Source organism: Leucopleurus acutus, assembly GCF_964270905.1.
Source record: "Leucopleurus acutus genome assembly, chromosome: X".
NCBI classification, from domain to species: Eukaryota; Metazoa; Chordata; class Mammalia; order Artiodactyla; family Delphinidae; genus Leucopleurus; species Leucopleurus acutus.
The window spans coordinates 11,792,718-11,817,870 of record NC_139148.1 but is presented as its reverse complement, the minus strand read 5'-3'; the positions used below and the strand labels follow the sequence as shown (position 1 = coordinate 11,817,870).

The window sequence follows — 25,153 nt, the reverse complement described above, 5'->3', positions numbered from 1 at the left end:
CACGTGATAAAGAGGGTTATGGCCTTACTGCTGCTACAGGCCAGAATTCTTTCTTCTTACCTAACCTGGGCCAAGTTTCCTGAACATGCAGACACACACAGAGACTGACTTGAAGCTGGTAAGATTGTTCTGCTCTTGTGGCTTTTTGTAAGCCAACCTATTTCTCTATAATCCCAGCTCATATACATGTAATTCAACTTTATCCCCATGTAGATCCTTAAAAATGCATGAACTTCCCTTGTAGTGGTTTTCTAATTCCTGACTAGAACTGCTGTTAAATAGTTTAAAAAAAAAATCAGTTCCCATCCTCCAATGTCCACAGGTGTTGATCAACATTATAAATATAATGAGAAGATAAAATGGTGATTAATTCCCTCCCAGGTACTAAGGCAACAACCTGGAAATCTTCTTTATTATCATTTTGGGCAATCAAGTTAAATCTGAATATGCAAAAACCTTATCTTCTTGGAATTTAATGAAAAGTAAATAACGAATCTTTACTATGAAGATTTTGCTCAGAAAGAATGGAATGGTATCTAGCTTTCCCACTGCACCCCTCTGTTTAACTCCTTGTCAGCAGTCTACATTGGGAGTAAATTTCTCCCTCTCTGCCAAATACAAGCTGCATTGTTCTTCAAATCTTTCCTGACGCAGTAGTGAACAATGTGTATGCTTATGGCCTTCTCGGTTAATTCTGCAAATAATAGAGCCCGGAGGGCAGTTTGGCAGTGTTTCAATTTTAAGTGAACAGCTTAATTAATTAATAATTGTAGATTCACATGCAGTTGCAAGAAATAATACAGAAAGGTCTCCTATAGCTTTGCCCAGTTTCCCCCAATGATAACTTTGTGCAAAACTGTAGTACAGGACTTCCCTTGTTGCACAGTGGTTAAGAATCCGCCTGCCAATGCAGGGGACACGGGTTTAAGCCCTGGTGCGGGAAGATCCCACATGCCGCAGAGCAACTAAGCCTGTGTGCCACAGCTACTGAGCCTGTGCTCTAGAGCCTGTGAGCCACAACTACTGAAGACTGTGTGCCTAGAGCCCGTGCTCCACAACAAGAGAAAGCACTGCAATGAGAAGCCTGTGCACTGCAACGAAGAGTAGACCCCTCTCTCTGCAACTAGAGAAAGCCCGTGCTCAGCAACGAAGACCCAACAAGCCAAAAATAAATTTAAAAAAAACAAAAAAACTGTAGTACAATATCACAACCAGGAAATCAACATTGAGACCATCCATTGATCTCATTTGGGATTCTCGTTTGACTTGTACCCACTCTTTTTTTTTTTTTTTTTTGCGGTACGCGGGCCTCTCACTGTTGTGGCCTCTCCCGTTGCGGAGCGCAGGCTCCGGATGCGCAGGCTCAGCGGCCATGGCTCACGGGCCCAGCCGCTCCGCGGCATGTGGGATCTTCCCGGACCGGGGCACGAACCTGTGTCCCCTGCATCGGCAGGCGGACTCTCAACCACTGCGCCACCAGGGAAGCCCTGTACCCACTCTTGTGTGTGTCTTTAGTTCCGTAGAAATGATCAAGTGTGTATGAGCACAACTTGGACCCAGCATGTCCACTATTAGGAATCTTGCCTCTAGAAATATTTGCATATTGTCACTGAACCAAATTTGGGTCCACTCGCCTGTACAGTAAAGCCAATCTACTGACGCCAGGTTGTGGTGAAGGAAAGTATAGCGTTTATTGCGGGACACCAAGCAAGGAGAACGGGTAGCTCATGCTCAAATGACCCAAACTCTCCAATGGCCTTCAGGGGAGGGGTTTTAAAGGCAGTGTGAGGGAGGGCGCCGCAGGTTGCCTGATGAGCTCGTGCACAATTCCTGGATTGGTTGGCATCAAGGTGAAGTTTCAAGCATCATCAACCTTCAGGTTTTGACCAGTCTAGGGTCTACATGCTTGCAGTTAGCAGTTTTCATCTGGTGCAGGTCTGCTTCCTGTAAAAACAGCTTAGGCACGTGTGTCAGACCTTTAGCTGTATCTTTTAGGGAGCTGGGAGTTCAGTGATTCTGCTGGGTAGCTGGTTTATCGTCTAAAGTGTCACCAGTTTCCCCACCCAACATTACAATATTCTTTGTTTCTACATCTTCACATTTCCCAATCATTAGCTCTTGAGACAGTCTTCTGAGACTCAGGGAGGCCTGGGAGACTAAAGCGAAAGCCTTGTACTCCAAAGAACAGGGACACGGGGGCTTGCACATGGCTTGAATCCCCCCTTGTCTTTGATACCCCTCAGTCTGAGGGGAACAGGTTCAGGACAAGAAAGGGAATAAAATTTTGGACAGAGGTTAATCATAAACTTGGTGGAGGAACTCAGTTTTAGGGGGACTTGGTTTCAATATGTGCAGGAAGCCATATGGAGAGATCTATGGACTGCAGTATTTTTGTAGTAGTAAAAGAAAATGGTAACATTCTGCCTCCATCGTTAGGGGAATAATGAAATACTTTTGGCATGAAATATTTATGGAATGCTATGCAGTAGTAAATAAAGGGACAGAGCTATTCTGCTGAAATGGAAAGATCTCCAAGACAAGTGTAAAAAGCATATAGGATAATCTAATTACAATTATGTGGAAAATGTAAAGGAATAAATGTGTATCCACATACATGTGTGCGTGGAAATGCATTTTAAAATATGAAGGACATTCCTCAAACTGTAAACAGTGGCTACCACGTGGGTCAACTGAGGCTTCATAAATCCAAAACAGTAAGGCTGTATCTTTGGTGTTAAAAATAATCTGTAATTATTGCATAGCCAGGCTATGCTTGAGAAGAACTCAGAGACTTCCTGAATAGGGAAGAAAAATCCCTTTCTACCTGGAAGAGAGGAGCTGGGTGCGGGGAGGAGGGGGGCAGTCCGGGGGTGGCCATCAGCCTGAACCAGCACCAAGTGGTGCGGGGAAACAGGGTTTATCTGAAAACACACAGACAAAACCCCAAATGTTTTGTAAAGGCAAATAGGCGGAACCTTCACAAAGTAAAACCTTTTATAACGAATCATTGAAAGATAGCAGCTCTCCTCCAGCGCTCCCTGCCGCCCAGCAATCCATTTTTGTTTTTGCGATAGCAACCCTGAATTATTTTGGAGGAGGGTGAGCGGGACATTTAGCACAACCCTGGCAGTCAGAGGAAGAAAATAGAAGTTCTTTCCAAACGTACATTTTTGTAACATATAGAGACTTTTTCCTATAAGCAACTCCCAGAAAAATTGAAACCACATGTGCAGATGGCCAGGGCGTGCTGTGTAAGTTGCTGTGCAAGCAGTTCAGCAGGGCTGCAGCAAAACCAGCTTTCTCAGCTCCTGGGTTCTGGGGCTTGTCTCAACAACAAGAAACCCCCAAACAACAACCGGATCCCAGCAGGGGGAACAACGTTGCAGCAGACCAGTGCTTTTCTCCCCGCCCCCGCACACCCCAACCCTGGGCTCTCCCAGAGTTACATACTGTGTTTCCTTCCTGAGGAACCTCAAGGCTTCCTCCCTGATTGGTCTCAGTTTTGGAAAGGACGTGACATCAGCAACTTTGCAGACTTGGGGCTGGGGGGCTGCTGTGGGCTTTGGGCAGCCTCTAGCCAGTTAGGTAGAGAGAGAGCGTGTGTGTACGTGTGTGTGTCTGACCACAGGTAGTATTCAGATTACCCTGCCCTGTTCTGTTCTCTGCCATCTGACCAGGACGGTGCTGCCCAGCCAGTCAAAGCCCTGGAATTTCCCAGGAGCTGGGGGAGCATGGAATTTGGACTTTTCCTGAACAACTGAAGCGGAGCTTGCCCAGCCCAGGAGAGCACCATGGATGGTGAACCACGGGGCAGCAACGGCAGTAAGCCCCCGAGGCTGGGAGACTCTCCGGACGTCAGGCTCCTTTCCAACCCATTGATGGGGGGTGAGTCTAGGGGCTGTGGAGTCAGCCTGCTGGGGAGGTCGGTTAACGTGCTTAGGAGAGAGGAGAGAAAAGGGTGGGGCAATTTCAGTGACTCCATCTGAGACGTGGCCACGGGGCAGTAACTGGACAGATGTCCACGGCTTGCTGGGATCTTTCACACGGTTGTTCAAAAATGTGTACACCTCTTTCCGCAGGGTCCTGTGGACCATACCAAGTCCATGATCACCATTTACTCTCCAGGAAAAGCTTCAGCTCCAAAGAATTATTCTTTGTGGGTCAAATGTATCATTTACATTACAGTTATTTCTAAATAGGAACATCTTTATTGCTAAAACATTTATTAAAAGGTCTTAGGTATTTGGCATTTAGGTGGGGCTGGGTTTATAAATGATGTTCGACCGTTGAGCACTGATTGATTCACTTTAAAAGCAGCCTTTTAGACTTTGGGGGAGTGTCGCACAGGTATGATTCTCGCCTGTCTCGTGGTATCTTTGCTAATGTATAGAGCCCCACGCCTCCGGGAAACTGTCATTTCCTCTGAGCACTTAGCAGGTACCTGCTGACTGAAAGGATTCTGAAAAAATGGGTCTAGGCATTAGAGGAGAGATGATTACATTCAGCGGTCAAAGGGACAAAAAGCAGGGACTCTGCAGTCAGCTAGGACTTACTACCCTCCTACTGTTTAGGTGTTGAAGGGGGAAAAGACAGAAGAAATAAAATACAAAATGCCTTCTCTCGGGTTTCCCTGGTGGCGCAGTGGTCGAGAGTCCGCCTGCCGATGCAGGGCACGCGGGTTCGTGCCCCGGTCCGGGAAGATCCCACGTGCCGCGGGGCGGCTGGGCCCGTGAGCCATGGCCGCTGAGCCTGCGCGTCCGGAGCCTGTGCTCCGCAGCGGGAGGGGCCCCAGCGGTGAGAGGCCCGCGTACCGCCAAAACAAAACCAAAACCAAAAGGCCTTCTCTCTGGCTCATTGAGCAGACAAGACTGCTCATTTATTCCTTCGTTTATCCACTTTGGCTCGTAAAATGAGCAGAGCCCTCAACAGCGAGTAGGATTTGGATCTCCAGAGGCAGACCTGGAGTCATCAGAGATATTGAGCATGAACTTGGAGCAGCAGAAGGCAGAGCGGCACCAAATTTAACTTTAAAAAATGCATTTGATAAATACATTTTTAAAGCAGCAAACCAATCAATACGGGGAAGAATCAGTAATGTGGTTGACTTCTCCATGGTTATTTTAGTGCTGAGTAGTTTTATGTTTATTTTTATTTTGGCCTGAGAGCGGGGCGCCAGCGCTTTTCACCATTTCGGGCTTCTAAAGGTCCTAATCCAGCCCTGGTTAGGGCCGGGTGGGTGGGCAGCGGCAGCCGGGCATATATTGGGTGGCCATAAAGTTCGTTCGGGCCTTTCCATACGATCTTATGGAAAAACCTAAACAAACAGTGTGGCCAACCCGGTATATAGCGGACAGTCACAACTGGAGTGCAGTGTCGTGGCCAGTCTAGTGAGAACAAGTTGGGAGAGATGGAACCCGAAAATGAAGCTTCAGAAGCTGAGTGGAGGAGTTTAGCCTTCATGAGCCAGGCAGTTGGGAGCCACTGTTGGTTCTGGAGCGGAGACTTGGCCATAATGAAGACTGTAAGTAGTTAATCTGATAGCCACATTCAGGATGGATTATGGAGGATTTATGAGATATTCTTGCACTAATCCACTGCTTCTCCAACTCCGATACATCAGCATCACCTGGATGGATTGTTAAAATGCAGCTGGCTGAGCCCCACCCCTTCTGATGCTAGGTCTGGGCGAGGCCTGGGAATCTGTATAACACGCTCTGGGTGATGTGGATGGTGCCGGTTGGGGACCACACTTTGAGAACCACTGCATGAAGCTGACATCTGGATCAAGCCTCAGAAATGACAGAGAAAGGGAAAATATGGCTGATAATTTCAAAGGAAAGAGAAATCAAGCTATGTTGCTTGATTAAATATTGGGGCTAAAGGAGAGAAGGTGGCCAAATGTGCCAAGTTTTCAAATGTCAGATCAGAGGGCTACACAAGAGAGAAGTTGGGAAGGGGAGCTGGCTTGCGGGCAGAGGGAGGGAGGGAGGAGAAGGACTTCTGTTTTGAACATGAAAGTGCCCAGGGCCCAGCATGATGGGTGGGACACCGGCTGGGGAATGAATACGGGTTGGGAATCACACCTCAGGCTGTTCTGCAGAGGGGCTGGGCTGAAATCCTGGAGAAGGAGACATTGTCTGATGGCTGATTTATGAGAGCCAAGGATGGAGCCCTGGGACAGGCCTCCAGTTGAGGACGTAGGACCAGTAAGTTGGACAGAGAAGCAAGAAGAGACTCAGATGCTGTCATTTCACAGGGACTAAAGGAAGAGACGTTTTCCAAGAAGCAGGAGTCACAAGGGTGGGTGCCAGGACCCTACCGCTCTCCCAAGTCCTTCTTCTCTACATCTGACCCGCAAACTCCTGCATCCTTCCTTCCACCCGGCCAAGCCACTGCCCCCATAGAGCCCTCCCAGGCTTCCTGCCCCTCCTTACCCAAGTGGAGGCTCTCTCTCCCTACTGTGTGTCAGTCCTGCCCTTTGGGTAGAACCTCACTGATAGCTGGATTGCCTTTGTTTATGCTTCAGGAGGCTTGCCCTTGGCGAAGTGTGGAATGTGAAACACTCAGAGTGTTTCTGGATGGCGCTGACAGGAAACTCAGCTCAGGTGAAGCGTATCCCCTGGCACAGGGCCAGGGCCAGGGGCAAGCCAGGGCCCAGGTGTGGTTGCTCTTGGGGAACTTTGCTGCTCCCACCCGCACTTGCAGGCTTTTCTTTGCCTCCCTCTTCGGAGGAAGGGTGGAAGGGGTATGACAGTGGCAACCAACTCTTTATAAACTGTAATTTTTTCTTTTTTTTTTTTTTTTGCGGTACGCGGGCCTCTCACTGTTGTGGCCTCTCCCATTGCGGAGCACAGGCTCCGGACGCGCAGGCTCAGCGGCCATGGCTCACGGGCCCAGCCGCTCCGTGGCATGTGGGATCTTCCCGGACCGGGGCACGAACCCGTGTCCCCTGCATCGGCAGGCGGACTCTCAACCGCTGCACCACCAGGGAAGCCCCCAACTCTTTATAGAGATTTAATTCTTGACTCTTCTGCCCCAGGAGCAGGAAAAGAATGTCTTTGTTTTCCTGAAAATACCTTGTTATGGACTGAATTGTGTCCCCCCCCCACCACCAAAAGACAGGCTGAAGTCCTAACCCCCAGTACCTCAGGATGCCACCTGATTGGAAATAGAGTCATTGCAGGTGTAATTAGTTAAGATGAGGCCCTAGTGGAGTAGGAGGGTCCCTTAATCCAATGACTGGTCCTTATAAGAAGAGGAGAAGAGGCACACAGGGAGAATGCCATGCGATGACAGAGGCAGAGATTGGAAGCATGCATCTGATAAGCAAGAAACAGCAAAGATGGACCCCCACCACCAGCAGAGGTAAGGAAGGATTCGTCCCTAGAGGCTTTGGAAAGAGCCTGGCCCCGATGACACCTCCATTTCAGACTTCTAGCCTTCAGCACTGTGAGACAATGAATTTCTACTGTTTTCAGCCCCCCAGATTGTGGTACCTTGTTATGGCAGCCCTAGGAAACTAATTCACACCTAGTCAGAGAAACTTTGGAAAATACATTGAAGGATAAACTCACAATCTCCCGTAATCACGCTGAGTTCTTGTTTTTAGTGTCTCTCCTTCAGGTTTTTGCCTGCAGGCTCACACCGGTAGGGAGATTTTCTTCTTCACAAAATTGAGCCCACCCTGTAGGGAGTATTCACATTTAAACAGAAGACAGGCAAGAACAGGCATGGAAAGGAAATCATTTCATTCTCTTAGGGTGGATTTTTAGAAGTGGAGAAAGAATTGCAGTAGACAGGGCCAATGTGCCCAACAGTTGCCTCAATGGACCTTTCTGTTTATCTGTTTGCGACCGTGAGCCTCTGTTTCTCTTCCTCCTTTTTTGATTTGTCCTGGAATCCAACCAACACTATAATTGTTCACACAGTACCCAGATCCTCTTTCCAATGTTGGAGAGGATCTCCACTGAACCCACCCCATCATGTCCCAAAGACTGAAAGCAAGTGTTCCAACACTCTCAGAGCAACCCAACCTCTCTTCTCCCCTCCTTGACCTTGCAAAATGTTTCCCAGGAGGACTAGATTGATGGTACTCCCAGCATCCACTGCAGGCTCCCGGAGCTTCGTGAATAGCTCTTTGCAGAATGTACCAATTAGTGCATTTAAAATCTCTTCTGAAATAATGGACATTTAAAAAGTCATTCCAGAAATTTCAATAAAAATGAAACGGCACCCTTCCTAATGTGCTGCACGGTTCGACGGAGACTCAGTTTAAAAGAAATGTAAGTTGAATGGCCCCGATTGGAGGACTTGTGGGGTCGTTTCCTTAGGAGAGCTCCCTGCCCCATGTTAACCATGAGCTACACTAACGGATCTGTGGCGCTGCCCATGACCCCCATTTGGTATCTGTTTCTTGGCAGTAAAACCAATGGATCTTGGTTCAAAAAGTACTGCGGAAGGATCCTTAACATGTACCAAGCGCTTGGGTGATGTGTTGTATAGATAGAATGGCCCTTGAGTTTCAAAGACTTCATTGGGGTCAGTGGAAAAGGGCATGTGACCTGGAGTTTTCCCTTCATCCATAGCCGCCTTCTATGAGCAGCGTCCATGTTCTGGCAGGAACGGGTCCCCTTTCCTGCTTATTCTGTTCCCTCCAGTTGTCAGCACGAAGGCAGGCAAAGCTGCTCTGGGGTTTAATTGCTCATGCGTTGAGCTTGTAGCTCACTGCCTGCTTGTGATGTGGGCTCTGGAAACCCTGGAGAAACATCTGGATGTCTCGTCAATGTCTTCAAGAGCCAAAGAGAGTGTGTGGATTAATCCATGTTGCAAATTATGGCGTTCGCTAAATGAGCTATATATAAAGTTCATGCTCTCAGTGCTAGAAAAATGTCAACCTTTCACAGTTTAAAGTCTTTAGCTAATCGCTCAAGTGTTCAGAGACCAGCTGAGGCTCAGGTCTTTGTATAAATTTGAGATGACTTTTCGCTTTAGAAGCACCTAAGCTTTTCTTCTGGCCTGGAGTACTGGCAAGCTATGATACATTCACCAAATCCTAGTCTGAAAGGGCTTTCAATTAGGAAAGGAAGTCTCGTACTGCTGATGGAATATAAAGTGGTACAGCTGCTTTGGAAAATAGTCTGGCCGTTTCTCAAAAGGCTAAACACTGGGTTACCATGTCATACAGCAATTCCACTCCTAGGTGCCTACCCAAGAGAACTGAAGACATACAGCCACTCAAATTTGTACACGCAAATCAGAGCAACATTATTAATAACAGCCAAGAAGTGGAAACACCACAAATGTCTATGAACTTTTTGGTCTATCGATACAAACATTTGGCCATAAAAAGGAATGAAATACTGATACATACTACAGCGTGGTGAACCTTGAAACATTACACTCAGTGAAAGGAGCCAGTCACAAAGGACCGCATATCGTATGATTCCATTTGTGTGAAAAGTCCAGAACAGGCAAGTCCAGAGGGATGGAAAGTAGATCAATGGTTGCCAGAGGTTGGGGGATGTGGAAATGGGGGGAGTGACAGCTGATGGGCAAGGGGTTTCTTTCTGGGATGATGAAAATGTTCTAAAATTGATTGTGATGATGGATGTACAACTGTGAAATCTACTGAAAACCATTGAGTTGTACACTTGAAAGAGGTGAATTGTGTAGTATGTGAATGATAAATCATTAAAGCTGGTAGATAGATGGGTAGCCACCCACCACGTGTCCCAGGACAACATCCTATGCTTCTCGAAGACACAGGCCATCTCTGCTTTGTAAATACTATGTCCTAATGCATGAGTGCAAAAACCTCAGGTAGTCTTTTTTTTTTTCTCTCTTGGAGAAGTACATAATTCTTTATTTACTCTAAGTAGAAGGAGTCATGTTTCCATGATGAATGCACGGAAAGCAAAGCCCATTTTGGTCTACACTTGATAAGATAATTGCATCGCTTTTATGAAATCTAAACAGAGTTAACAACTTAGGGCCCAAATTACCTGCCCGGCTGTCAGCTCTAATTATCTGAGGTAGCTTTCACAAAGGTTGAGTGTGGCAGCGATACTTCTGAGCAGCTGAGCACTTGGCTGGAAAAAATGGCTTAATCATCACACATGTGATTTTCAAGACCTTTCCCAGCATTTGGTTCTTCTCATCAGGATTTCGTGTGGATGGGATTGTGCCTTAGCACCAACAGGGTGGAATCAGTCGTCCTTTTAATTCTAATTTGGAGATCAATCTTCCATAGCTGCTGTTCGGATTGTAGGCTCCAAGCCCTAGAAGCAGCAGCATTTTTCCTGAAAGCACTAGGGCCCTCAGAGAATACTGTGAGGACACTAATTTTCTATTGAGCGTCAGGTTTTGGAGGTTAGAAGAAGCCATTTCACTGAAGGTACGTCGAGCATGTTGGTGAGCCCGGAAGGGAAGCCTTGGAAGGGCAGCGTGTAGGCAGGCTCATTCAGCTTGTTCTTCTGTATTAAATGCCTCATGAATCCATCTGGAAGGATGGTAATTTGCTCACTGGGACAGGTTTTCTGGGACACTGATAGCTCCAGGTGGCAGGCCCACGTCGGCCAACACGTGTTAAGTCCAAAGCATTCTAGCGTCCTCCTTGATGGGCTGGCGTTGGCCAGGCTTTAGAAACTTACCCTGGTTCTCCAGGTCTTCTGGGCTTAAGTTCGTCTACGAGGCATGACTGGTATCGGACCATCCTGCCTCGTTTGTGTGTAGTGTGTTTACTTGAGCAGAGGCAGAGCTGGAGCTGCAGCTCAGACCAGCCTCCTCACGTTCTGACTTCCTGCCTTTGTTTGTTCTAGAAACCAGATGCAGCTGGAGATGAGAAAAATTCAGGTCTGCGCCGCAGTCAGTTGACATCCAGTCAGTTAGAAAGAGAGGAAAGCATTTAACGTGTTGGGATGGGTTTTACAAGCTTCCTTCCTAAGAAAGTGTATTCTTTCCAAATGGTTGGAGAAGACATTTGCTATTTTTTAAATAGCAGTGACTGGGGGGGGGGGTCTAATCAAGACTCTCTGGTTATTGTTAGGGCAGGATAATAATAGTAGCTAATAGGGGTTGAGCCATAGGTAAGAATATTGCTGTCTTGACTTTACAGGGAAGGAAACTGAAGCTCGGGGTCTGCCCAGGGACCCACAGCTCAGAAGAAGTCAAGTGGTTCTGAATTCACAGCTTTCTCTTAATCGCATTGTCGCATTGCCTTTGGGGGTAAATCACGTCCCTGTTACAAGGTCAGACTGAGCCCTGATTTGTGCTTGATATGGGGACGGGAGGTAATCCATAAATATGGTTTTGTTTAGATTTGATTCCAAACCTAATGGCGTATGTAATGACATGATTACTACTATTAGTATATGGCCAGAGTTTGTATTTCGCACAGGAAACTAGACTGGCAACCACCACTTAACGCACTAATGCTGGTAATTAGCGAAGCTCTCATTTAACTAAATGGACCATTTGCCTTTGAAACCAGCGTCTAAATGGAAGTACAGTAATCTGTCATCCCAGTCCACCACTTTGTCCTCAGTTTGGACACTGGCTGTAGTTATTTCTTTAGCTAGCTAGACATTTCAAATAAACGGTGTTCAAAAAACATCTATAGTGGGGAGAAATTCTGAAGTCCTGGTGGAGTTTTGGTTGATTGACTCCAATGTCTCCCTCCAGTAAGACCGGTTAGACTCTACTGATGGGCAAGGATGAGCCTCTGGGTCTAAAGTGCATTAGCGGGATGTCACCTGCTCCTCCCTTTTCCGTACAGATACCGTGTCTGATTGGTCTCCTGTGCATGAAGCAGCCATTCATGGACGTCTGCTGTCTTTGAGGAACCTCATCAGCCAGGTAAGTTAAGTTTTTTGGGAAAAAAAGATGAATACTGGGCTTCCCTGGTGGCGCAGTGGTTGAGAGTCCGCTTGCTGATGCAGGGGACACGGGTTCGTGCCCCGGTCCGGGAAGATCCCACATGCTGCGGAGCGGCTGGGCCCGTGAGCCATGGCCGCTGAGCCTGCGCGTCCGGAGCCTGTGCTCTGCAACGGGAGAGGCCACAACAGTGAGAGGCCCGCGTACCGCAAAAAAAAAAAAAAAAAAAAAAGGTGACTACTGAGCACATTCTACTGCTCACCACATTGAGAAAAAGACATCACAGTCAGACATTAAGATATAAATTTCCTCTTTAGCAGAAGGAGATGAATCCTGTCCTTTATTTGCAGGCTGGCATAATAGTAGAGTATGGTACAATTCTACGCACAGAATAGATTCTATACTAAATATCTATTGAATGAATAGCGGGCAAATTAGTGCATTCAAGTTGCTGTCACTTTATTCAATAGACTATGTTCTTGAAAATTATCATGTAAAAAGTGGTTTTCAGCTGGGGCAGTTTTGCCCCAAAGGGGACATTTGACAATGTCTGGAGACATTTTGGGTTGTCACGACTGGAAGCAGGAGCAGGGATGAGGTGGGGTGGTGGTGATATTGGCATCTAGTAGCTAGAGACTAAGGAAGTAATTAAGCATCTGACACTGCACAGGGCCGCTCTCCACATTAAAAAATTATCCAGCCCTGAACGTCAGTAGTGTTGAAAGAGGTTGAAAACCTCTCATGTAAAATAAATGCTTGAAAATGTCTTTTAAAATATGACATCGGGCTTCCCTGGTGGCGCAGTGGTTGGGAGTCTGCCTGCCGATGCAGGGGACGCGGGTTCGTGCCCCGGTCCGGGAAGATCCCGCATGCCGTGGAGCGGCTGGGCCCGTGAGCCATGGCCGCTGAGCCTGCGCGTCCGGAGCCTGTGCTCCGCGGCGGGAGAGGCCACAACAGTGAGAGGCCCGCGTACCGCAAAAAACAAACAAACAAACAAAAAACCAAAAAAACCGACATCGTATAATTTCAAAGACTTGTTCAGTTCTGTTGAATCTCCAGTAGAAATGGCTCTGCCCAGTTTCATTTTAGTGTCTCTGCTCCTTGGGTGTCATTTCAAGTACACATTAATTTGAGTTTTGATGGTTTGAAATTATTGGGAATTTAAGCAAAGGCACTTTTAAGAAAGCGGTTTCAATCACCATTCAAAATTCCAGTGAAGTTTTTATTCATAGTGTTCTGTTCTCTGAAGAGACAATATGGACCTTTTAGGTTAGAAGCTCTTGGCCCGTTCACGGACCCCTTTGACAGTCTGGCAAAGCCTATGGACCCCTTCTCAGACTAATGTTTTAAATGCATAAAACACAATATAGAGGAACTCTATAAGCAAATGTGTGACATTGTAATATATGAACTTCTTTATTAATGCATTCAATAAGAAGATTTAGTGGTGATTCTAATTACTACCATAATTTCTAAGTAGGATGCATGTGTATTTTGAGATATTTTAGATATCTGCAATATTCATACTGCAATTAAAAATATCTGAGATTCCTCTCTGTGATAGTCCTATATACTGCTGTTACTACTGTGGTCTGTGATCTAAATTCACAAGTCAAAAGACATGATAAATTTCAGGTGGTAGTTCGTGGAAATGTGCTTTGAAAAAATTCCAATTTCACGGACCTATATAGACTAAGAAATCCTCCCATGAGAAAACAGTTTCTAAAGACGATTTTCAGACTACTCTAAGCCACTATCTTAAGCTGTTTTTTGGTAGCAGCAGCCTCTTATAGATAGAAATACAGATAGTAACACGTAACTCTAGCTAAATGAAGCTAAGCTGCTTCTCAGATAAAATGAAGCATTTACCTTTTTTTGATAGGGTGAAGAATGATCATTGCAGCTTTTATATATGACTTATTAAATTGGACTGATATTCATTTATGTTTAGTATTTACATGTTTACTGAATATCAGCTGGAATCACGTCTTTATCTAAGCTCTTTTGCATTATTTAAGCAAGTTATTTTCTTGGAACCTCAATTTCTGCCTTTATAAAATGAGTGTTCCAATACCTGCCTGTATTAGTCAGATCTTGCTGTGTAACAAAACACCCCAAACTCAGTGGCATAATACAAGTAACATTTATTTCTTGCTAATGAGACTTTGGATCAGCTGATCTGGACTGAGCTTGGCTCCAAGCTGTGGGTTGGGTACAGCTCTGCTGCACACGCCTCCCATCCTTATTTCACCAGTAGCTACCTGAGGAATTTTCTCCTTGTGGCAAAAGGCTGAAGCACAGCAGGGCAAGCTCCACCATGAAAGAATACTTCCAGTCTGCTTATGTCACATCTGCTAACACCCCATTGGTCAGAGCAAGTCAGATGACCAGGTCCAAATTCAAGGATCAAGGAAGTATTGATACATTTTGTCAACTATGAGGTCATGGCAAGGGTGTGAATGTATGACACTGCTACAGGAGAGTGAAGAATTGAGACCAAAACTTCAATCTATTATGTTACCTTGTATGAGTTTGAGAGAATTAACTAAGGTGACATTGTGTAAATTACCTGCTCCAGTTACTCCTCATAAATGAGGAGTATCTATTTTCTTATTACAATCTACATAGCGCTTCAGGTAATCAAAGCATACTGGAAAACGCTCCTGCTAAACTAAACAAACATATTTTAGTAAGGCGAGTAAGACCAAACATTCAAACAGCTATAACAAAGAGAAAAGAAAATTACAAAAAATAATTCTCACTTGGTCCAAGAAGGGAGAAACTGAAACTGTAGCTAATTATTCTTTACCGAGACTTCACATTAAAATAATGTGAGATTTAAAAAAAAATAACAATGCCTGGGCTTCACTGTAGATATTCTGATTTAGCCTAGGGCAGGCTTCATGCATTGGTATTTTTTAAGCTCCTGTAGGACCAGTACATTCAGGGATTTTTTTAAAAATAAATTTATTTATTTTACTTATTTCTAGCTGCATTGGGTCTTCATTGCTGTGCACAGGCTTTCTCTAGTTGCGGCGAGCGGGGGCTACTCTTCGTTGCGGTGCGTGGGCTTCTCCTTGCGGTGGCTTCTCTTGTTGCGGAGCATGGGCTCCAGGCACGCAGGCTCAGTAGTTGTGGCGCACGGGCTTAGTTGCTCTGCGGCATGTGGGATCTTCCCAGGCCAGGGCTTGAACCCGTGTCCCCTGCAATGGCAGACAGATTCTTAACCACTGCGCCACCAGGGAAGCTGAAGAATTTTTTAAAAAAGGCCATTGAGAATCTGCCTGCCGATGCAGGGGACACGGGTTCGAGCCCTGGTCCAGGAAGATCCCACATGCCGCGGAGCAACTAGACCCGTGAGCCACAACTACTGAGCCTGCGCGTCTGGAGCCTGTGCTCCGCAACAAGAGAGGCCGCGATAGTGACGGGCCCGCACACCGTGATGAAGAGTGGCCCCTGCTTGCCACAACTAGAGAAAGCCCTCGCACAGAAATGAAGACCCAACACAGCAAAAATAAATAAATTAATTAATAAACTCCTACCCCCAACATCTTCTTAAAAAAAAAAAAGAGTATGTGGAAAGGAACAAAAAGACTGATAGGTTGGATTTGATTAAAGTTAAGGGCTTGTTCATCAGAGGTAGTATTTTTGAAAGCAATGAGTCAAGCCACACATGAGAAAATATTTGTGCTATATATATATCTCACAAAGAACTCATATTCTTAGCCTAAAATCAATACAAAAAAGATTGGCAACCTAACAGAAAAATCAGCAAAAGACTTGGACTGGTACTTCATAAAAGGGGATATTCAGATGTTCAGTAAATATATCAACCTGTGCTAATAGTAATTGGAGTAATTTAAATTATGAATAAGTAATTATATTACCAGTTCCTTCCATGAGAAGGATTAAATTTGGAAAGACAGAAAACACCAAGTGTCAGCAAGAGTGTGGAGCAACTGGAACTATCATACATTGCTGATGGGAATATAAATTTGTATAAACCACTTTGGGAAATTGTTAAGGAATATCTACTAAAGCTAAAAATATCTCTATGCTACAACCCCGCAGTTTCATTTCTAGGTTTATATGCAACAGATATGTATACACGTGTTCATCAAAAGACACGTACAGGTATATTCATAGCAGCCTTATTCATAACAGCAAAAAAAAAAACACCTTGAAAACAACCTAAGCGTCCATCAAAGGTAAGATGGGTACATATATTTTGGTATATTACTCAGTGGAACCCTATACAGCAATGAAAATGGATGAATCTGAAAAAACAGGTAAGTGAAAGTAGCTGAGCAAACACAAAAATACATACTTCATGGTTCAATTAATATAACGTTCAAAACCAAGGAAAACGTTTCTATGATGTTAGTATTCTATATGCCTTTGCCGATGAGAGGTGGGTAGTAATTCGGGTAGGACATACATAGGTTTCTGGTAATTTTTTTCCTTTCTCCCTTTACCTGTACAGTGATTACGCAGATAGATTTTCTTTGTGCTAATTCACTGAGGTTTACATTAAGGATTTATGAACCTTTCTTTATATCTGTTGCACTTCAATAGTAATTTATTTTTTAAAAAGCAATGACAATTTGTTAGGCCAGCAGGAAGCAATTAAGGCATCCTTTGGGCATCTTGTGCCCTTAATTTGGTGCACATTAGGATCCCCTTGGGCTGGGATTGGGTAGGGGTTCCTAAAAATGCTGACACCTGAATTCAACTACCTTTTTTTTTTTTAATGACTCCCAAAGACATTCTTCATTCTAAGCGAAGCAAGCCATACTCATATTTTATACACTATATGATTCCATTTGTATGTCATTCTGGGAGGGACAAAAATATAAGAACTTACTAAAATCAAAACCAGGTGATAATGAAGATAAGATAGATGAATGAAACAGAATAGAGAGGTCAGAAAAAAAGACCACATATGGCCAAGGTCACAAATATTTTCTTCTAAAAGTTTTCTAATTTTACATTTATGTCTATAATCCATTTTGTTCAATTTTGTACAAGGTGTGAGGTGTTTGTCAAAATTCATGTTTTTGTTGTATATTGATGTCCCTTTGTTCTGGCACCGTTGCTAAAAACTCTAACCTTTTTCTATTTAATTGCCTTTGCATCTCTGTCAGCTACCTTTGATGATACTGCAGTTGCTCTGAGATGCAGCCTGGGTATCCGGCCTTTTTTTTTTTAAAGCTCCCCTGGAGATTTGAATGCACAACCCTATAAACCTTCCCAGTAGAGTCCCACTGCATGCAGCGGGTAAGGACTGGCTTTTCTGTTTCTTGAATAAAACGTTTTATGCTGCTCCCTGCAATCTTTAAAGAGCTAAGCCACTCTCAGGGTGTGGATACTAGGAAAGATCCTCAGCATTCTGAAACATCAGACCTTTAGGATGTGGCAGCTCCTTGAAGGCTAAGTAATAAAGAATAAAAAGAAATCTCAGATAATAACTGCCTAGAAGTGACCGAGCGCTAAGCATTTTGCATACCTCATTTTTTAGTCTTCATAACAATCTGTAGGGTAGGTGAAATTGTCCCCATTTTACAGATGGAAATTGAGGCTTCAAGAGGGAAGTAGCTGGCGCAAGGTCACACTGCTTGTTAGGTGATGGTACCAGCATTTGAACAAGGGAATCACTCTGCTATCCTCTCTCTGAGGTCTCAATCCTAGGTATGAAACGAAGATAGTGGCGCCACTCAGAGAATCAGGTCTGGCAAGACAAGGAGCTCCTTTCAGGGGAGCTTGGTTGGCAAAGCCTGAATTTATGTGGTGAGCTGGGTCTCTGGGTGGTTATGTCTTAGCAGGGAATTAGAAACATGTACTGGGGGTGGAGATTTAGACTTTTTATTTTTAAAAATAAATACATTTATTTATTTATTTATTTATGGCTGCATTGGGTCTTTGTTGCAGTGCATGGGCTTCTCATCGTGGTGGCTTCTCTTGGTGCAGAACGTGGGCTCTAGGTGCGCGGGCTTCAGTAGTTGTGGCACACAGGATTAGTTGCTCCGCAGCATGTGGGATCTTCCCAGACCAGGGCTCGAACCCGTGTCCCCTGCAGTGGCAGGCGGATTCTTAACCACTGCGCCACCAGGGAAGTCCCGAGATTTAAATTTGAAAGCCATGTATAATATATGAGAGAAAAAGAAAAGGATTTGAGGGCAAATCCTGGAGGAAATGCCTGCATTAGGAGATTAAGGATGAAAAGGACAGAGTTAGTGAAAGAGACAGAAAAAAAGGCAGGCAGAGGTCGGGGGTAATTCCAGGTAGAACTCTGTTTTAGAAGCCAGGGCAGAGGTTTCACGAGGTCAGGGTGAACATGTGGCAAATTTAGAGGTGGAAGGAGGTGGGGGACAGTGCAGTGCAAACTGGTTTCCGGAAGTCACAGATGGTCTTTAAAAGCAGTATCAGCAGGATTGTGTTGGTAGAAAATGAGAGAAGGGGTAAAAGTAGAGACGATGGGGATAGACTATTTTCAAAAAGAAAAAAAGGAGGGGGCAGCAAAGGGAAGAAGCACATGGATGGATGCTTGGCCGAGGGTCAGGACTGAGGGATGGGGAGACTTTGAAAGCAAAAAGGAAGTGTACCTCAAGAGAGCAGGGGACGCATGTGAGAAGGTGGATGAAGGAATGTCACGGGTGTGGCGGGAGCGGGTGGCGGGGGGGCCCGGGTGCAGTCATGGGCTATTGGACTGCACTCATGTATTTCTTCTTCAAAGAAAGGAGCAATGGGAGAAAAGAAGACTGGAGGGATGCAGAGAGATTTTAGGTGTGGGGAGAAAGGGAATGTAGAAAGTTCTCACATCAGATGGCTTTGACCTTGGTAAAGTAGGAAGGAAGTGATGTGTTCTGATGAACGTGAGTACCATAGGTGTTCATGATTTTCTTTTCTGCTGAGTGTAGAGAAGGAAGTGATAACTGTGGGAAGGACAAAGGATAAAGCCTCAGTTTCTTGTAGTCAGTTGGTTCAACCCGGGTAGGCATATGATTTGGGGCTGGGACAGAAAGTTGCCAGGTACTAAGCACTGTGTCACCCATGGGTGCCCTGATATTATACAACCCCAAGGACCCATCAGAAAGAGCTTCTGAATATAGGCTGAGACTAGGGGACAGACAAGTGATGATAGAACAATTAAAGATAAGCTATTCATTTTTTTAACTGAGAACCCACTGTAGACTGGACCCTCTCTGAAGTAATGGGTTCGAATTTACCTTATAATAGTATATGATTCAGCCTTGTCAATAATTCAAACAAAATGCCACAGTTCATTTAAAGTCATACTTGTACCTATAAATACAGTCCGCAGTTTGCAAAGGGAAACTTAATTTAAAGGAACTTCGTTGTAATGTGAATGTGTAATGAGTGGTGAACACTTTTGTACTGTGAATAATTCCTTTTTTACATTTTCATTTACCTGGATTTATGTATAGGCACCTAAATGATGATTTAGAAATAGCAGTGGTGACTGCAGTTAACAGAACACAATAAAGAATTCCTTTAAAGGACAGTCTTCTTTCAGCTCAGGATCTGTTGCACAGCGAAAAATGCAGTTAACATTTTGCTGTGAATTTCTTGTGTCCTCTAGCAGTGTGTGGGGAAGAGATTGGACAAATATAGAACATTGAGAGTGGGGAAAAAAAGGATTTGAGAACAGATCTTTGAGGGGATGCCTCTAATAAAATAATAATGACAATAATAAGACAGCAGATGCCACACTGTGAAGTCCGTGGGCAGTGCTTGTGAAGGGAATAAATGCTGTAACTCGAATTCTTCTCGAGTCAGAGGGTCAGGAAGCATTTATTGAATACAGATGGAATTTGAGGTTATGAAGGAAGGGAAGATACAGTCCTATCCCTCCCTGCAAACAGCAGAGCTGGGATGACAAAGTAGTATAAAGGATATTGGAATTTTTATTTTTAAGCAGATGATTTTGAGTCTCCCAGAACCCCTTTGCAGACCCACCTAAAAAGGCTCTGCGTTTGAGATCCTGTAGACTCAGGTGTATGTCCAGGTGTACATCAAAGTGCACGAGCTTGCCAGTCAGAGGGTAGAAGTCCAAAGGACAGCATGACTAGGGGGCTGACTTGTGCATGTCCACAGAAGTAGAAGAACGTATGTTAGGAATGATGGTGAGTGAAGTAATTTATTGGAATGATTTTAGGCAAATTTAAACTCTTCTGGGAAGAAAAGGTATAATATATTACCCAGATGTTAATTAAACTATCCATGCTCTTAATTGACTTGCCCTAAGGAAAAGAACTTTTATTGTACCTGATTTCTTCCTGTTAGGGATAGATGATATGTTCCAAGATCAGGGGGCGTCTGTGGAGCCTCTCCTGGAGCTCTTTGATGTTTGGCTTGGGTTGGGCTCGTGATCCATCTCCTGGAGAGCACATTTTCCCAGAGGATGAAGAATCCCAGGGCCTTTCAGACACTTTCGTGCTTCTTCAGCCCTAGCGTGCTAGAGTGAGAAGGTAATTGCTCCTCAGCCTCGGGACCTTCTGCCTCTCAGTCTGTGGAGGTTCACCTAATGCTTTGGCCTGTGTTAGTCCAGGGCTATTGGAGTGCGCTCATATATACCTGTACGTATATAAGAAATACGTATACGTATTTCTTATATATACCTGTATGTATATAAGAAATCCCGAACTTAGCGGCTTAATGTAACAGACATGTATTGGTTCCCAGTGTCTATGGGTCAGGAATCTAGACACAGTTTAGCTGGGTCAGGGACTCTTATGAATCTGCAGTTATAAGAGTGTGGACCAGAACTTCAGGCATCTTGAGGCTTGACTAAGGATGGACCTCAGTCCAAATTCTCTTACATGGCTGTTGGCAAGATTCAGTTCCTTCTGGGTTTTTTTTTTTTTTTTAAACACACACTAGAAACTGCCCTTCTTCTTTTATCTTTTTTTAAAAATTTTATTTATTTATTTATTTTTGGCTGTGTTGGGTCTTCGGTGCTGCGCACGGGCTTTCTCTAGTTGCGGCGAGCGGGGGCTACTCTTTGTTGTGGTGCGCGGGCTTCTCATTGCAGTGGCTTCTCTCATTGTGGAGCACGGGCTCTAGGCGCGTGGGCTTCAGTAGTTGCGGCACGTGGGCTTCAGTAGTTGTGGCACGCGGGCTCAGTAGTTGTGGCTCACGGGCTCTAGAGCACAGGCTCAGTAGTTGTGGCACACGAGCTTAGTTGCTCCACGGCATGTGGGATCTTCCTGGACCAGGGATCGAACCCGTGTCCCCTGCGTTGGCAGGCGGATTCTCAACCACTGCGCCACCGGGGAAGCCCCCTTCTGGGTTTTTTTGACTAAAAGCTTCAATTCCTGGCTGGCTGTTGCCTGGAGACTGCCCTAAGTTCCTTGTCATGGCCCTCATCAAAACAATGAGCCAATAAGTGAGAGGACAAGAGAGAGTGAGAGCAAGTTGAAAGTCAGTCTTGAGTGTGTACACCTAAGAGTCACATGGCTAGGTCATAGGTATGTGTGTCATCAACTCTAATAGATACTGTCGAACTGTTATCCTGAGTGGTTGTATTATTTTACACTCCCGCCAGCAGTATGATGGTTCCTTTTTTTGTTTCTTTTTTTACATCATTGTCAACACCTTAGTGTACTGTCAGATTTTGAGCCAGGTTAACTTTTTTTTTTAAGTTGTTGGGTTTTTATTTTTATTTTATTTTTTAATTGAAGTATAGTTGATTTACAGCATTGTGTTAATTTCTGCTATACAGCAAAGTGATTCAGTTACACATATATATACATTCTTTTATATGTTCTTTTCCATTATGGTTTATCACAGGATATTGAATATAGTTCCCTGTGCTCTACGGTAGAACCTTGTTGTTTATCCATCCTATATATAATAGTTTGCATCTATTAGTCCCAAACTCCCAATCCATCCCTTCCTCAGTCCCCTCCCCCTTGGCAGCCACAAGTCTGTAATAGTTCTGTGAGTCTGTTTCTGTTTCGTAGATAAGTCCATTTGTATCCTATTTTATATTCCATATATAAGTGGTATCATATGGTATTTCTTTCTCTGTCTGACTTACTTTGCTTAGTATGCTAATCTCTGGGTCCATCCATGTTGCTGCAAATGGCATTATTTCATTCTTTTTTATGAGCCAGATTAACTATTTTTGTAAATTTTTAAATTGATGTATAATTGATTTATAATGTTGTGTTTGTTAATTTCTGCTGTACAGCAAAGTGATTCAGTTATATATATATATAAATATATATATATACATTCTTTTTTTAATATTCTTTTCCATTATGGTTTATCATAGGTGAGCCAGGTCAACTTTTAAAAGAATTGTCTTGTACTGACTTCATGACTGAAACCCAATCCTACAGAACTGTTGCTTTGCATCCCTTACTCTGCCCATTTCCCCTCCTCCAGGGGTGGCTCGTGAACCTCGTCACGGCAGATCGTGTGTCCCCGCTCCATGAAGCCTGTCTCGGAGGTCATCCCTCCTGTGCAAGCATTTTATTAAAGCATGGAGCTCAGGTAAGTGCAGCTCAAATCACACCTTAGACACCATGACTGAAAAATGACGATTTCTATCCCTTCTGAATACTTTCTAGCGTTTTTGATTAGCCTGATTTGAAATACGAAGGTTTTTCTTTTTCAAAAGTTTTATGTCTATTAAGCTTATTTACTTTAGTGGTAGATGAAATACTGCATTTTTAGCTAGAAAGTCATGGTCTGACTATCTATCATTTTCTTTGACTGTCACTATTAATAAATAACTGTTAGATTTCTGCCTTCATTTCTGTGGCTGGAAGGTAGTGACATATTGTAGAAAACACATAACATTTGTCTCCATAAGACCTGAATAATCGTTCCAGACCGTCTCTACCATTTACTAACATTGGAAACTTGGACAGGTTACTTAGCCTGTAAGCTTTAGAGTCTATATATGAGAAAAAAAAAACAAACAGGGAAAATACCAAAAAAAATTATGTAGCATATTTTGTGGTATTGTAAGGATTGAGAGGGATAAGGCATGTGATTATTATTTGGAGAATGGGAATCGGGATGACATAATGAGATTCTAGAGAAGGAAGATACGAAATCATTGCATTTGAAAGCAGGGACCAGTAGATCTTCCATTAACTTAAGTACCCTCTTGGTCAGGAGTGATGGGAAAATCTGATCAGGAAATTCTGTATGGGTTTCTCATCTTTTCTCAACCAGTCTGTACTGAGCATTTATTATGTGCCTAACTCTAGATAAAGATTTTCAGGAACTTCTAAACTAAATGAGGAGACGACCAGATAAACAGGTAAATGGCGGCATGTAACGCTAACTGCTTCAAGAGATAAACCCTGAAATCTCAGTAGCCTCATATAATAAAAGTTTATTTCTTGTTCAACTCAGAATCCAGTGTGGGTGTTCCCAGTTGGGTGGCTATTTTCCGAGGGTGATTCAAGGACGCAGGCTCCTTTCATCCTGTTGCCCCACTGTCTTCAACAAGTGGCTCCCACGTGTGCTCCATCCTAGATGGCTAGAAGGGGAAACGACACGGAGGGTTGTGAATGGAAGCTTTTTAAGGGCCAGTCTTGGCAGTGACATATGTCACTTTTGCTCGTATCCCATTGGCCAGAATTCAGGCCATGTCTAACTGCCAGGGAGGAGGGCAAGTGTAGTATGCCTCTGCGCCCAAGAGAGAGGAAATGAGTTTGTTTAACGCATAGTATCTCAGCCACAGCAGGCAATTACAATAGCTGTTTTTATCTGTGAGTTTCTTCTGTGTAACAAACCACCCTGACTTAATGACTTAAGACAGTAGCCATTGATCTCACAGTTCCTTGTGTTCTCTGGACAGCTCGTCTGGTCTGGCTGCTTCAGCTAACCTCAGCTGGGCTTACTGAGGCATTTCAGGTTAGCTGATAGATGGGCTGGGGCAGGCTACTTCATGATGACCTTGGCTGGGATGGCTGGGAGGTCTGGAGAGACAGAAAATCTCTACGTGGTCTCTCATCCTTTAGCAGGCGACCCGGGCCTGTTCACATGGTAGCAGGGATTCCAAGAGCAGCAACAGAGGGCAAGCTCTCTGCTTTGCATCACACTTGTTAACTGTCCCATTGACCAAAGCAATTCATGTGGGCAAGCCCAGATTCAAGGATTGAAAAGATATAGTCTCCGTCTTGGGATGGGAGGAGTTACTAAGCCACTCTGCAAAGGGATATGCATCCTGGGCAGAGAATCTGTGGCCATATTTTGCAAACCACTACCATGTAATAAGAATTAATAGTAAGGGGATTGTTGGGAACACGTAGAAGTGTTCCTAACCCATTTATTTCTGATGGAGAGGGGGAGTCAAAAGATGCTTCCTACAGGAAATGATGTTACAGTTGAAACCGAAAGGACCTGTTGGAGTTAGTCAGCTCAACAGGGGGTTGGGGGAAATGATGGACTTCCCACCCCCTGGGAACAACAAACGCAAAGGCCTAGAAGTGAAAGTGGGGGCTTCAAATCGTTCCTTCAAATCATTCCTTAGAGACCTGCCTGGTGGTGCAGTGGTTAAGAATCGCCTGCCAATGCAGGGGACACAGGTTCGAGCCCTGGTCCGGGAAGATCGCACATGCCGCGGAGCAACTAAGCCCATGTGCACAACTACTGAGCCTGCACTCTAGAGCCTGCGAGCCACAACTACTGAGCCCGCGCGCCTATAGCCCGTACTCCGCAACTAGAGAAGCCACCGCAATGAGAAGCCTGTGCACCGCAACGAAGAGTAGCCCCCGCTCGCTGCAACTAGAGAAAGCCCGCGTGCCGCAACGAAGACCCAACACAGCCAAAAATATATAAAATAAATAAATTTTTAAGAAACTGAAAAAAACAATTCCTTATAGCAGCAGAGTAGAGCAGGTGAGAGGGGTCAGAACACAAACAAGCTTGCCGACCAGGCCAAGAACATGGGCTTTGTCCTGAGAGCAGCTGAGAGCCATAGATGAGTGCATCAAGAGGTTTATATTTTGCTTAAGAAAACTTACCCCAAACTTGGAAACAGGCCCAGGACTAAGCAGAGGCGAGAAAGGAGCCTGGGGTGCAAACTCTAAACTCTGCTCACTCGCAGGGTCGTTCAGCACTTTTGTAACCCTGGGAGCGAGTGTCTCCTTAAACTTTGCACCCTGGACATCTTTCATGCATCACTAGTTCTGGCCTTGCATGGAAATAGGGCATGAGAATGACGTCCCTGTCTTCACAGTATCATCGTTTAACAGGTTCACCAAAGAATTCCTTGATAGAGGAAAGTGCATCTGCATTT

At 44.5% G+C, this 25,153-nt stretch overlaps 1 protein-coding gene across 1 annotated transcript in view; it reads left to right on the top strand.

The window, feature by feature from the left end:
- Window positions 1-3,776: 3,776 nt before the first annotated feature.
- The window catches only part of ASB9 (ankyrin repeat and SOCS box containing 9), a 32,917-nt gene continuing 11,540 nt past the window's right edge, over window positions 3,777-25,153 (top strand). The window contains exons 1-3 of the mRNA XM_082864563.1: window positions 3,777-3,885; window positions 11,774-11,853; window positions 22,282-22,389. Coding sequence (XP_082720689.1) covers window positions 3,792-3,885; window positions 11,774-11,853; window positions 22,282-22,389 — 282 coding nt within the window. The 5' untranslated portion in view covers window positions 3,777-3,791. The remainder of the gene's footprint in view (window positions 3,886-11,773; window positions 11,854-22,281; window positions 22,390-25,153) is intronic.